Below are 13,487 nucleotides of genomic sequence, written 5' to 3'. Positions count from 1 at the left end.
GCTTTAAAAAATTAAAATCTTGCAAAACAAAACTGGTAAATATCGGTAACTATTGAAGCTGGGAAATAGGTATGTAGTAGTCCATTACATTATTCTCTCTACTTTTACAGATGTTTGAAATTTCCATAATAAAATGTTTAAAATAGTAAGAATAAATTTCTAAGTATATTAAAGTCTAGAAGTGTAGAACATCTCTCTATGCCTTTCCAAAAGGCACAAGAGCATACACAGAAATAACTGTACTCTCCATTACTCTGCAGTATTCTGGGTTTTTTTAAAAAACTTTTTTCACTAATAACATTCAGGTGTTGTAGTAGGTAACACAGAAAGCATTGATAAGCTAAAAATAAACTACTGCTAAACAATATTTTGGCATATATCCTTCCAGATATTTTTCTCTAATTCTAGAACCCTTAATTAACCACATGTTAACATTTCTTTCTTTTGACAACAGAATAATCTCATCGACAGACATTTTTTGGTGCTCCTCCCCTCTATCTACCCCTGCCTCCTACCTATACACTGGGCTCAGAATGTGCTGAGCATGACTCTTAAACCTTAAACTACAGTTGATTGAGGGCAAACATGAAGGTCATAAGAACCTAAAATCTTATGAACCAAATATATAAAGGGAAAATTAATCATCATTTAGTGATAGTTCTGGAAAGTCTTTTATAAACATCCTTGGTATATATAAGTATTTGTTTACAAATTATCAACCACTAAATAGATTGACGCATAGAAAGAAAAATGAACTTTCAGGCAAGTGTCACTGACAAATAATGATCAGTTAAAAACAAAGATAAATCTGAATTCTTGATACTAACTGATAATATATAGAATAGATAAACATACAAGTTCATGCTGTATAGCACAGGGAAGTATGTTCTACATCTTGTAGTAACATGGTGAAAAAGAATGTGAAAACGAATATATGTATATTCATATATGACTGAAGCATTGTGCTGTCCACCAGAAATTGACACAAAATTGTGAACTGACTATATACTTCAATAAAAATATACATACAAAAAGTCGTAAAAAATAGAATGTATGGTAACTGTAAAACATGGTCCAACTTACAAAAATAACATTTATGCATAAAGTTTATGAGGACCCCAGCTATTCTGAATTAAGCAATAAATGTCTATAAAGCACAAACTAATTTTTTAAAGATACATTTATTTAGAGCAGCTGGTCAAACAGTTCATCTGCAAATCGGATTGTGACTGGTACTGAAGCCAAAGGATACAAGTGTTTTTAGGAAGTTGATGAAGTCCAGTAGTGAAGACAACAAGAAGTACAGATATAAAAATCTCAACAAAAGTGACAGAAACCAATGTGCAGTCATCAACTCTACAAAGAGAAATACGATGTTTAAAATTAAATTGGTTGTAGAAATATGCACAATTTTTAGAAAGCACTCAGCCAGTGTGCTATAATTTGTCACAACTTTTCTAAGTCATCCTTCTAAACACTGTCAACTTTCACAGGACATATGTGAAGGGAATATAGAGTTCCGCGAAGTCTCTTTCTTCTATCCATGTCGCCCAGATGTCCTCATCCTTCGCAGCTTATCCCTTTGTATTGAGAAAGGGAAGACAGTAGCATTTGTTGGGAGCAGTGGCTGTGGGAAAAGCACTTCTGTCCAACTTCTACAGAGATTTTATGACCCAGTGAAAGGACAAGTGGTAAGGCTGAATTTAAATACAATTTGTCTGGGGGTTAGTAGGGCTATTCTTAAACATTCCCTTGTGCTTAAGCATCATCACTGATTTGGAGAAGGCAAATGATGCATTAGTTAAAAAAAAAAACTTTATCCCTTAACTAAGAGGACAAGCAAACCAGTAACAGAAATGATGAATAGGACTTTGAGGCTAAGAACAAAGATCCAAACATTATTCAACTATTAGCAGAAATTTTGATCTTAGAAGCCATAGAATTATTTTAGAATACAGGTGTTGGAAGATGGTTCTAATGTTCACTTCTGGGCTCTTTCATTACTCTGTTCTGGTTTAAGACAGAGATAGTTTCTCTGCCTCCCTGGTACAGGCTTCCTGCTATTCACTCTGGCCATCTCCACTCCCTCAACCCAACTTTTAAAACTTTATGCATGATTAGAGCTTCTCTGAATCAGCTGCATTAGTTCTGCATCCTGATCTCAAAAAAAAAATGCAACCTCTCCCTCCTTTGCATTCCAAAGACTGTTTTTGTCACCTGGCACTTTTCTTAATCTATCTAATATTCAAGATTTCAATTATTGTTTCCCTGCAACCACCACGACATTACAAATACACAAAGACAACTTCGGATTCTGCCTCCTCCTACCCCCACGAAAAACTGTAAGTCCATAAAAGTCAAAGACTGTCATATTAGTCATCCTTCTGCTGCAATTTATAGCCATTTCCCCATTGTGGAATCTCAAAGACTATGCAAAATGGAACACTCCAAAATGGCTCTCTTGTTACTAGTGAAAACAATGAACTAATGAGTACCAAAACTATTTATTTACACATAGCATAGCACACTCCCTCCTTCAAACTCTCCAACAGCAGTTAGAATAAACTGGAGTCCATACTGTTAGATCAAGGTCCTTCATGATCTGGCCCCTGCCTCTCTCTTCAACTCTTCTCCTATCAATCCTACCTCATTATACACTGTGTGTCAGTCTCATTGGCTTCTTTATGTTCTTTAAACACACTGATGGGTGTTGGTTCTTGCTATTCCTTTCTCTAGAATGTTCTTACTCTAACTTCTCTGCCAGTGCCTTCTCATCATTCACATCTCAGTCTAAATGCTACTTCCTTAGGTAATAGTGTAAAAAATAATGCATCCACCCACCTCCTTCCCAAATCCTCACCACATCCTCAGTCACTCTATCCCATTATTCTGCCTTCATGACACTTTCTTTTTCTGAACTTACTGTTTATTAGTGAGCTTATTGCCTGCCTTTTCACTAGAATATAAGCTGCAGGAGGACAAAAGCTTTGTCTTATTTATTACTGTTTCCCCAGTGCCTGAAGGGTCCCCATCACATAGTAGTGTGTTCATCAAATGTCAGTTGAATTTTGTTATATGTCCCTGTGAATAAACATGGCTTTGTACAAAACGACATATTTCTACATGTGGACTACTATTTACATCTACTCTTCCCCAGGGCTTTAATAAAGTGAGATCCTGTTACAGTGGAGGTTGGTCATTTTTCATCTGACTTCAGTACAAAGCACCAGACTTTAGACTCTGGGCAGGTCTCTAGAATATATGGCCATTCCTAGAAATGTCAAGTAAGTTTAGGACTCTGCACTTTCGTCAGTTACATGCCGTCTGCTTCTATACAACTTATGATTTATGAGCCTTCCTTGGGTAACATTGTACTGTGAAACAGCTTGAATTCCTAACTTTGTTATGATTTGTGTATGTTTGAATACAGTGAACCATGACATGATACAGTTGCTGGATCTTCACATACCATTCTCCATTCTGCTTTTGGCAGCTGTTTGATGGTGTGGATGCAAAGGAATTGAATGTACAATGGCTCCGTTCCCAAATAGCAATCGTTTCTCAAGAGCCTGTGCTTTTCAACTGTAGCATTGCTGAGAACATCGCCTATGGTGATAACAGCCGTGTTGTGTCATTGGATGAGATAAAGGAAGTAGCAAGTGCAGCAAATATCCATTCATTTATTGAGGGTCTCCCCGAGGTAAGAAAATGTCTGAAATCTTGAACTACAAGAATCCTAAATAAGCCCAAATATTTTACTGGGCCTAAGTGGTGGTTCTTATGTGTTCCTTGGATTATTCAATTTAGTTATTGCCAGCATCTAATGTAAAGTTAGATGTGAAAAGAAAAATTTGAGAGTTCTGTGTGACTATTTTTGCCAAGACTGAACTGTATTAATATTCACTGAATTAATTTTCATATTTTGATTTTTCACCTTCTATCCATTTATACTCTACTCATGTCTACACAACCATTATCCCTCCCTGGACCATGCCTGTAGCCTCTTAATCTGTCTTCCTGCTTCCAGTAATGTCCCATTTTAATTCTTCTTTCTTAAAGCAACTGGAAGGATCTTTTAAAAACATAAATTAAAACCTACTTGTCCCTGCTTAAAACCTCCTAATGGCATCCCTTTGCACTTAGAATGAAGTCAAAACTCCTTATATGTCTGGCAAGACCTTCTGTGATCTGGCCCTGCTTGCTGGTCCAGCTCCTTGCTCATCATGTGTTTACTCTGCTTCAGCCACACTGGCCCTTTCTGTGTTATGAACGTGCCAAGTTCTTTCCTACCTCAGGACATTTATACTTGTTGTTTCTTCAGCTGGGACCTCCCTTCCTCTGACTCTTTGAAAAGTCAACTTCTTAATTTTCAAGCTCTTTCAAATGTCACCTTTGCAGAGGCCTTCCCTGGCTACCTTATTTTAAAAAGTCCTCACCACCCCTATTGCCTATCACATAGTCGTCAGGGCACTTATCACAGTCTAAAATTACACTGGTGTTTATTGACTATTTTAGGGCCTCCTGTCCCCACTAAAGTGTTAGGTCCTTGCCTGCCATTTTGGTCATCTCTCTGTATTGGCTGTGACAGATGACACAAAATCTCAGAAAAGTTAAAAATCTTGGCAAACTATAGAGATAACTTTAGCATAGCAAGCACTGTTACAAATCCAGAAGTAATACACAGAGACACTAATTGTGATTGCAACTTAAAGTTCTTGCAATATCTGATTATATCTATATGCACACACAAATAAAATAAAAATATAGATACGTACTTTAGATTGGAAACAAATTTTCATAATGTGGTATTCTAGCTCACTTTAAAAGGAAATGCCAAAGTTTAATAACTATTATATTAAACAGCTAATTTAGTGTCCCGTTCCTTGGGGGAGAATAATGGTCACCATACTCTTTTTACACTACTAGATCTTGCGTCACCATCTCCTGTCCACACTAATTGGTTCCTGTAACTAGAAATGAGCCATTAACACAATTTCCCTTACTCCTGTAAGGTTCTTCAGTACTAAGTATAATAGAAGGATTAACATATTTTTTATAAATATTGTGACCTTATGTCTTTCCATTTTTTACCAAGGCACTCATTGCACTATTGATTCACGGTCAGATTATTACCCACATAACCCTGACATATATGGTAAAATGCTATCCATTTTATATTTGTACCATTTGACTTTTATTCTTAAATTCTGTGTTATCTTTCATTATTTTCATTGTAATTCTCAGATATACTCAAAATTATATATTGCAGAGATAATGTGCTTTTTACAACAAACTTTGAGATCAAGATGATGTTATTTCCAAAAGAAAGAATAGCTTTTTTTAAATGTTTTTAAATTTAACTTTAGTTTACCTTCATATCACTGTTTGCCCCAAAATATGTAGAAACATAAAGAAAGCTGATGCCAAAAATGTCATTTTGGTACAGGACAGTGGAACTAGTAGTCTAGCAGCAATGTAAATGACTGTTTGGAGTGAAGAAGAGACAGGGCATTTGAAAGATCACTTAGGAGCTATTTCCAGGGTTAAGTTATGAAGGCTTGAATTAATAATTATAAGGTGAAATAAAACAAGGAAAAGGCTTTAAAAGATATCATAAAAGTGGGATTGTCAGGACTTAGTTCCACATTGTCTGTTGAAAGTGAGCAAGAAATTACATGATGGCAGCCTACTGGAATAAAAACACATAGAGCATGTGATGAGAGTACAGAGGAAGAAGTGACAAAGACTCCAGGAGCCCAGAGAAAATCACAAAGAGGATGTTGCTTTGAACTGGGTTTTGAAGAATGAGTAGGAGTTTACTAGGAAGACAAGGGATAAATCCATGCTTAGGAGGCAGAATAAGTTCATGTAGAAACACATACATGGAAAAGAGTTTTGGGTGTTTGTGGGGGAATAAATTTAAAATCCTGAGTATAAAGCATAAACTGGGGAATTGAGAAGGGGCCAAACAAAATATGAGCAGGGACTAAACGTGAAGGTCCTGATATGCCAGGCTAAGTTTGGACTCTGTATAATTGGAAATAGGAAACCACTAGACATTTTTAGGCAGAGAAATGACATGATCAAATTCTTAAAGGAAAAAATTGCTGCTGAAGCACAGCCTTTGGTTTGCTCATCTAAGAGGTTCTGTGGCCACTGCGGCAATGGCAGAGACTGCATGAAAGTCCTGGTACCTTACAACAGTCTGAGTGAGAGAATGAAGGTCCACATTTTCTTTCCCCCAGTTCCAGTTTCCAAAAGTTCTTAAACATCATGCCCTCCTCTTCCAGTCATGCACAAAGACTGTACGTTTGGGGCAAATTTGTTTGGTGGCCAAAATGCTGTAAGTCTATATGTGGTCTTTATTAATCCTACTTAGGATGAGTTATCAAATATTTCTATATAAATATTCACATATTTGGTTACTGATTGTTTCCCCAGCCTTTTCTGGGGGTGTTAAATAATATATATTACTTGTTAAATATATATATATATTATATAGTATATACAATTTATAGTATATTTTCTTCTAAAGTGAAAAAACATGGAATTATAAACAAATGTAGCTCTAAGAGTTTCAGGTAAAGGATTATGGACCTGACTCAAACCAGGAGAGTGATCTTGAATAGCAAGGAGTCAACTTGGAGCTTGCCAGGGGTAACACATCTATGGTATATGCCATGGAGATAACCTGCAGGCATTTGGAAATATTGGCCTGGGAGAGGAGCAATACTGCCCTGGTCTTGATGATCCTCTGAGAAACATATCAGGTGTAGGTGTCTCCTAGTCCCCACAATTTCACTCAGTGGCAGCTCTCAGTCAAGCCACATCACGGCTCCCTGAGTAGGACTTCGACCACTGGAACCACTCTGAAACTCCTTTCCCAAGCCTGCAGGGACTCTCCAAAATGCAGTTGGTTTAGGATTAGACTCTCTGATGTTCCCTCCAGGATCTAACTGGCTTTTAGCCCCAGATTCACATTGAACAGCCATTGCCCCTTGAGTGTCTCATAAAACAGCTGATTCCAGGGCATTCACAAACCCAATGTTTGCTAGAAAATTTATTTAGATTCTCAGTTTAAATAGGAAAGAATAAAATTCTATAGTTCTTCATTAAAAACAAACACACAAAAAAACCAAAGCCTTCCATTTAAGTATCTGAAAATGTTTTTAGGTTGCTATTGAGACAATGTGTATATTCATATTTTTAATCTGTTCTGCTTAATGATGGGCAAAAATATCTGAATTAAATTTGTATTCATTCATTCTTGAGACTTACATCTTCCTGCAAGTCAGAGAAGGCGAAAAAATGCAAAATGATTTCCAAGCCAATATTGTATCTTCTTCAGCTATACTAGAGGAATCTGTGTACAATTTAAGCTGAACTGGCAGAAAGAGCTACAAGCCCATTATCATTCGCATCCAATCCTCTCTCAATTTTTGGCGTAAGATTAAATTCTCTAATTTAGATGGGAACTTTGCGGTGTATAGAAATGAATTACATAGTTTCATCTGATATTCTGTAGCCTTATGATTTCAATTTTAATGAATTGCATCTCAGGAGGAAGAGACCTAGCCAGACCCAGCAGTCCAGATAAAATTGCAGAGGAAATAGCTAAAGTCCGTTTTCTTTGTAGAGCATTCACTTCAGAAAAGATGCTTTTACTGCGTGTTAGTAATTCAGACACTCATTGTTTCATATAAAGTAAGCAACTGTGCATTTTAAATTGAAAAATGAACTTTGAGATGAAGTAGGCACATTTGTTATAAGGTTATATCACAGGCTGTCTTGAAATCCACTCTGCTGAAATGGTACCTCCTGAAGGCAGTCAGGTGTGGAGGTGTCAGCTGATTCAGGCTTCTCCAGGGTACTAAGACAGAGGAACAGCATATTAATCGTGTGCTGCATCTTCTCTTTGCTTCTGTATGACCCACCCTTAGAAAGTTTTGCACTTGGACTTGCTTTCCCAGCAGAGCTTGTCCATCCACATATTCTTGTCTGAGTACCAATGTAGACAACTAGCAAGGGCTACTAGAAAGCAGTGTGGAACTTTGGAGGGAAGCATAGTCAATGGGACAATCTAGAAAGCAAGTGGGAGCCTGCTTGCACCAACTGAACTGATCTACTGTGATTTAGCAGACTACAATGGCTTCAGGATATGTGAGAAATTTCCTTTACCCTTCCATGTAGGGTAATACTGAAGACGGGGTCATTAGTTAGTAGGAGAGTGTGGAAACACTGTGAAGTGCTAAATGTCACTTTCATGGCCTGAAAAGGTGAACGGGCTGTCTCAAGATACCAGCCTAATTTACTGTCAGGAAGATACCTATGTCACTGAGAACAGCATCCTGGCGTCTTGCAGAGATGTGCCCCTAGGTGTTTAGCAAGAGCCAAAGTGAAGAAAGCCAATAGTTTCCTTCAAAATGATACATTAAATCATTTTGACCTGAAAATAGAAGATAATTTAACTTAATGGGAAAAGATTTGTGTTTACTGGGAACCTTTTTTGCCAATATTTTTTATGCCTTAATTTGAACAATTCCTTTGTAGAAGCAAAATGGCAAAGGTCTGTTGTTTGTGATCAAATTAGATATGTAAATGAGATGGTAGTGTTTACTGCTGGTTTAGCATTTATTTGCAACAAAGCCTAAAAATAGATTTCAGTACTTGTTGGGACACAAATTTTCAAGAGTAGCAAAATTTGAAATATTTAGATGGCTCTCGCCCACAATTGCCATGCTAATTTAAATAACCAAGCCTTGCTTTCTTAATTGCATGTTCCTGTAACAGAAATACAACACGCAAGTTGGACTGAAAGGAACACAGCTTTCTGGTGGCCAGAAACAAAGACTAGCTATTGCAAGGGCTCTTCTCCGAAAACCAAAAATTTTATTGTTGGATGAGGCCACTTCAGCCCTTGACAATGAGAGTGAAAAGGTAATATCCTCTTCTTTCATCTCAGAATATAATGTGAAATATGAGAGTAGAGTATCATGGAAGAGACCAAGGTCAGTTTGGGGGAATATAAGACCTGGAGAGAACTGTAGTCCTTGAGTCACCAGTTCTAATTAAGCTTTGGCCTTTAAAAAAAATGTTAGAAGCTGGTGGGGAGGTGGGAAGGAGTTGGGACACAGGGCATCTCATGTTTTAGAAAAGTTTTCTCACTTGAATTGATCTCATTATCAAAAGGGATCCAATTCTGGAAACATTTCTCCACTTGAGAAAAAAGCCCAAGGAAAATTACTTCCCTACTTTATTATTATCCTAATGATGCCAAATAAAATAATAAGGCAATCCACATGTATAAAAGACTGATCTCCACTGCATTGTTGGGGCCTGCTATTTACTCTACCTTCTATAGACAATCATAGCTTGGTTTAAGAAGGAAGGGAGGGAGCAAAAAGACATGTAACAATAGAGTTACACTGCAAGCTCCTCCAGATGTTTAATTTTGCTATGTCCTTGTCCCCTGGTTGTTTCTTGTATATAGTAAGTTCTTATTTGTTAAATGAACCTTGGTTGAGTGAATCATAATCTTTAATATTTATCAATGGCTAATTATATGCTATTATCTCAATCTTTACAACAGCTTGATGAATTAGCTTATTTTATTATCATGCTCATTTTACAGATTAGCACACTAAGACTTAAAAAATTTAAGTCACTTCCTTAAATTCTCCTAGAGGGTGTCTGACCTACGAGCCCATGTGATTAATCACCACATGACTGCCATTTATAAATGGTTCTCATTCTTGATTTCCAAAGAGACAGTGTGTTATGAAAGGAACAACAGGACTTTTGGAATTAGACATATCTGGGCTATAATCCTGGATTCATCAGTAACTAGCAGTGTGACCTGCATCAAGTGACCTGCACTTTTCAAATATTGGTTTACTCATCAGAAAAATGAAAATACCCTTTACAGGGTTATTGCAAGTTATTAATGAGATATCTATCATTGGAATATTTTATATAGTCAACAAATGTTGGTTTTCACCTTCCAGTCTCATTTCACATATACAACATTATATCCTCATTGTAGCTGAGATGGTGTTTTAGCCAGGACAGTTTTACAACTAAAATCTACAAAAAAACATAACAAAAACAAAAAAACAACTATGAGAAGGAATGAAATAAGTAAATTAGACAATTTCATTTAGGTATGGAAATACTACTTTCTGGCTTTGACTCTGGAACCCTAACTTACACACAACCATCTAATTTTTATTAATTGTCACAAAATCTTTTCCAATTAAAAGCCTCATGTAATGTGTCTATAATTACTTTTTCTAGATTTCTGTTGAGTAGGGTATTTCACAAAGTAAGGTAGTTTCCTTGGAGCATAGCATAGACACAATGAAAGTTACTAGATTACCTTAACCAATTTGACTTGGGCAAGATTATTAGCATCTAACCCAAGCTGGCAATCACAGGTCCTTCTCTTTTCCAGGTGGTTCAGCACACCCTTGATAAGGCCAGTAAGGGGAGGACATGCCTAGTGGTGGCTCACAGACTCTCCACAATACAGAATGCAGATTTGATAGTGGTTCTGCACAATGGAAAAATAAAGGAACAGGGAACTCATCAAGAGCTCCTGAGAAATCGAGATATGTATTTTAAATTAGTAAATGCACAGTCAGTGCAGTGATGCTGTTGAAGATTTAGCACATATTTTGATCTTTGTATAATGCAAAGAAAGAGTACTTAGTAATTATTTGGCAGGCTTTGATCTCTTTTATTGCATGTATCAATACTTAGAATCATGCTATTCGTGTACGGACATGTTCTGTTTACACACCATCTTCCCCTCAGATTTTTAAAAGGAAACAAAAACTTGCTAAACTCATTTAAGTGAGATAATGCCTATGTCCCTCACTTTATAAAAAAGCATATTTGCTTATAAAGCAGTTTGCTGCAAAGTCACTCTCTTTTCCTATCAACTTCTGCTATAACATTGGGAATATAGTGCCCAGTTAATTAAGTTGGAAGATTTTAAGCAAAGAGGGAGTAAGTTGTAGTTGGGTCTGTGACATTGCAGGAAGAATGATTTTAATTTGGAACTTCCCGAATTTTGTAGCACATATTAGAGTATTTTGAGCTAGTCCTTTTCTCCAGACCATAGGACTTTCTCTCATTTTATCTCTGTCAATGCTTCTTTTAATAAATATCCACTATTTCCCAAAATCCCATTATATGCCTTTGTCAGGGGGATGGAGAGAATTACAATGTAAAATTTCTGGCAGAATTAGGTAGTTATCTTCCACTTCAGTAAGTGGAAATGCTTCACATGATCCATTCTGAAGATATCATTATTCCGAGCTTTGGGTTTGGCAGAATAAATCACAGACTTACCTGTGTATGAATACTTAATTTACTTAAAATAAGAGCTATTTTATTATGCGTAAAAAACTTTAAATGTCTTTATTATTATTAAATCAAGTAACTTGTTTAAATTTTATATGTACTTTAATATGTGTATGATTTAAAAATTCTGTGTAAATAACAATATTGGTAAACTGAGTCATATTTTCCATTTACTTCAATATGTAATTTCACCCAGTGATTTTTATCTCTATTCCTAATTGTGTCTTCTTCCATTTACAGTAACACTTAGAACCAGTCTCTCTAAAGTTTACTCTGCCAATAATCTGAAATCTTGTGAAAAACCATTTGCATATTAAGCCACTTTTTTAAAAATGCAGAATAAAAATAGGGTTGGATTGAGAAACAGATGTATCATTTAAAAGCATTGACACTGGAAGCCTTGTGGCCCTTTTGCTCTGTGTGGTTGTAGAGCTTTTTGTGGTTTCTCTTTCCAGAGTCGGGTGGGCAGGAGGGATAGGGCATTACAGTATGGATATGCTTAAATCCTCAGAGTAGGACAAGCTCAGGCTCCAATTTGTAATGTCTCCTAGATTAGCAAATACAGCAATGCCAACTTTCCCCTTGAGTCTATCCATAGCAATCCCACAGCAATACCTACAGAGGTCAGTAAAACACTTTTCTAATTAACAGCCCTAACTACTGTTTAATTTGCGTTTTTATTCAAAATATTTTAAAGGATGCTCCACAGGCAGCATTCTCTTAAAGTCAGCTGCCTTCACAGGAACAAGCAACCATGCTGAGAACTGGGGTCCCAAATAATATACAAGGATCTGTGGGGTTATCAACTGATGAAGGCAGAAAGAAAGTAAGTAGAGACCAGCTGCTTTTAGGGACTGCCACAATTTAAAAGTTTAAAATTGCTGTATTGTTCTTAAAATATTCTTTTAAATATATGATTTTAATTAACAGTGTTTTTAATAGAATCAAAACACCTTGTCCCCAAAAATATTCCAACCAGCTATGGAACTATTTCAGTAAGCTCAGGATTTTAAGAATACTTGTAGGAATTTTTTCAAAATGAACACTCATTTATACAAATCTTACCAGTTTTGTAAGCCTGACTTTTTAATCCCTATGCTTTTTCTTAAAGCAGGGGATTCTATAATTGAAAAAGAAGCTAAATTAGGAATTGAGACTTTTACCTTAAAAAAAAGAAGTGAAAAGATACTTTACCAGATTTGAATCTAGGTTTTAAATTTTAAATCACTCATTTAAGCTCTTATAAATTAATTATTAAATGACAATGTGTTCAGGTTTGTAGTTCACAATTTGATATTTACTTAAGAGATTTAAGTAATGAATGCCACATTATTCAGGGCATCAAATCAGCAAATTTAAAACGTGTTTTCTTACAGTGTCTTAGAAATTATATTCAATAAATACTAGGGAATTCACCTCAAAAAGATATCTACCATAGCAGGTATGCATCATTGATACTAAAATGAGACTTATATTTTACTGAAAAGATGAGCTGGTGGATTGTAAATTGTTTTTGCTTCAACAATCACATATTGGCATCTCCTTGTTGTGGGTATTATCAATCATTGGTAACCCACTGGATAGTTTAGTTTTATTCTATGCTAGCTTAAGTCCATAAAAATGTTTTCTTTCAATTCACATAGCAATTTTAATTTTACTTTACTTAACTTTAATTTTAATTTAATTAATTTAGTCTTTTATCATAGTGCATGAATTGGTTTAATGTATTTAATTTTGAAATAATTTAGTACTTGAGTGTACCTCGCCAAATTCCTCTTAGATCCTTGTGGGCCTAATTTCTCATAAGACTTCTCCCTATAGTCTACCTTCTTCCCTAGTCTCGAGGACTTCCTGGTCTCAGGAAAACACTGACTTCTGCCAGTCATGATTCATAGCCTAATACTTATTTAGGCTGACCTCAATCCAAACTTGTCCAGGCCTTCTTGCCCTCTGCTTCTACTTTACCTCTGGGCTTGAATATGTTACAAGAGACAAAAATGAAGCACCAGTAGGGGAAAAAAGGTGGGAGGGACAAGGGACTGTTAAAATACCTGGCCCAGAAAGCCCTAAATACAGTGCAGGCAGCTGACCAGAGAGGTCAGGATCTGTCAGAGTTGTCCTTT

The 13,487-nt window shown here is 36.2% G+C and overlaps 1 protein-coding gene across 1 annotated transcript in view; it reads left to right on the top strand.

Annotated features, from left to right (window-relative positions):
- The window catches only part of ABCB5 (ATP binding cassette subfamily B member 5), an 86,568-nt gene extending 75,920 nt beyond the window's left edge, over positions 1-10,648 (top strand). The window contains exons 24-27 of the mRNA XM_010984669.3: positions 1,494-1,691; positions 3,494-3,700; positions 8,791-8,937; positions 10,451-10,648. Of these exons, the coding sequence (XP_010982971.2) occupies positions 1,494-1,691; positions 3,494-3,700; positions 8,791-8,937; positions 10,451-10,648 (750 nt within the window). The remainder of the gene's footprint in view (positions 1-1,493; positions 1,692-3,493; positions 3,701-8,790; positions 8,938-10,450) is intronic.
- Positions 10,649-13,487: the final 2,839 nt, after the last annotated feature.

The sequence above is a fragment of the Camelus dromedarius genome, chromosome 7 (genome assembly GCF_036321535.1).
Source record: "Camelus dromedarius isolate mCamDro1 chromosome 7, mCamDro1.pat, whole genome shotgun sequence".
Taxonomy (NCBI): Eukaryota; Metazoa; Chordata; class Mammalia; order Artiodactyla; family Camelidae; genus Camelus; species Camelus dromedarius.
This window is presented reverse-complemented; position numbering and strand designations above follow the sequence as displayed.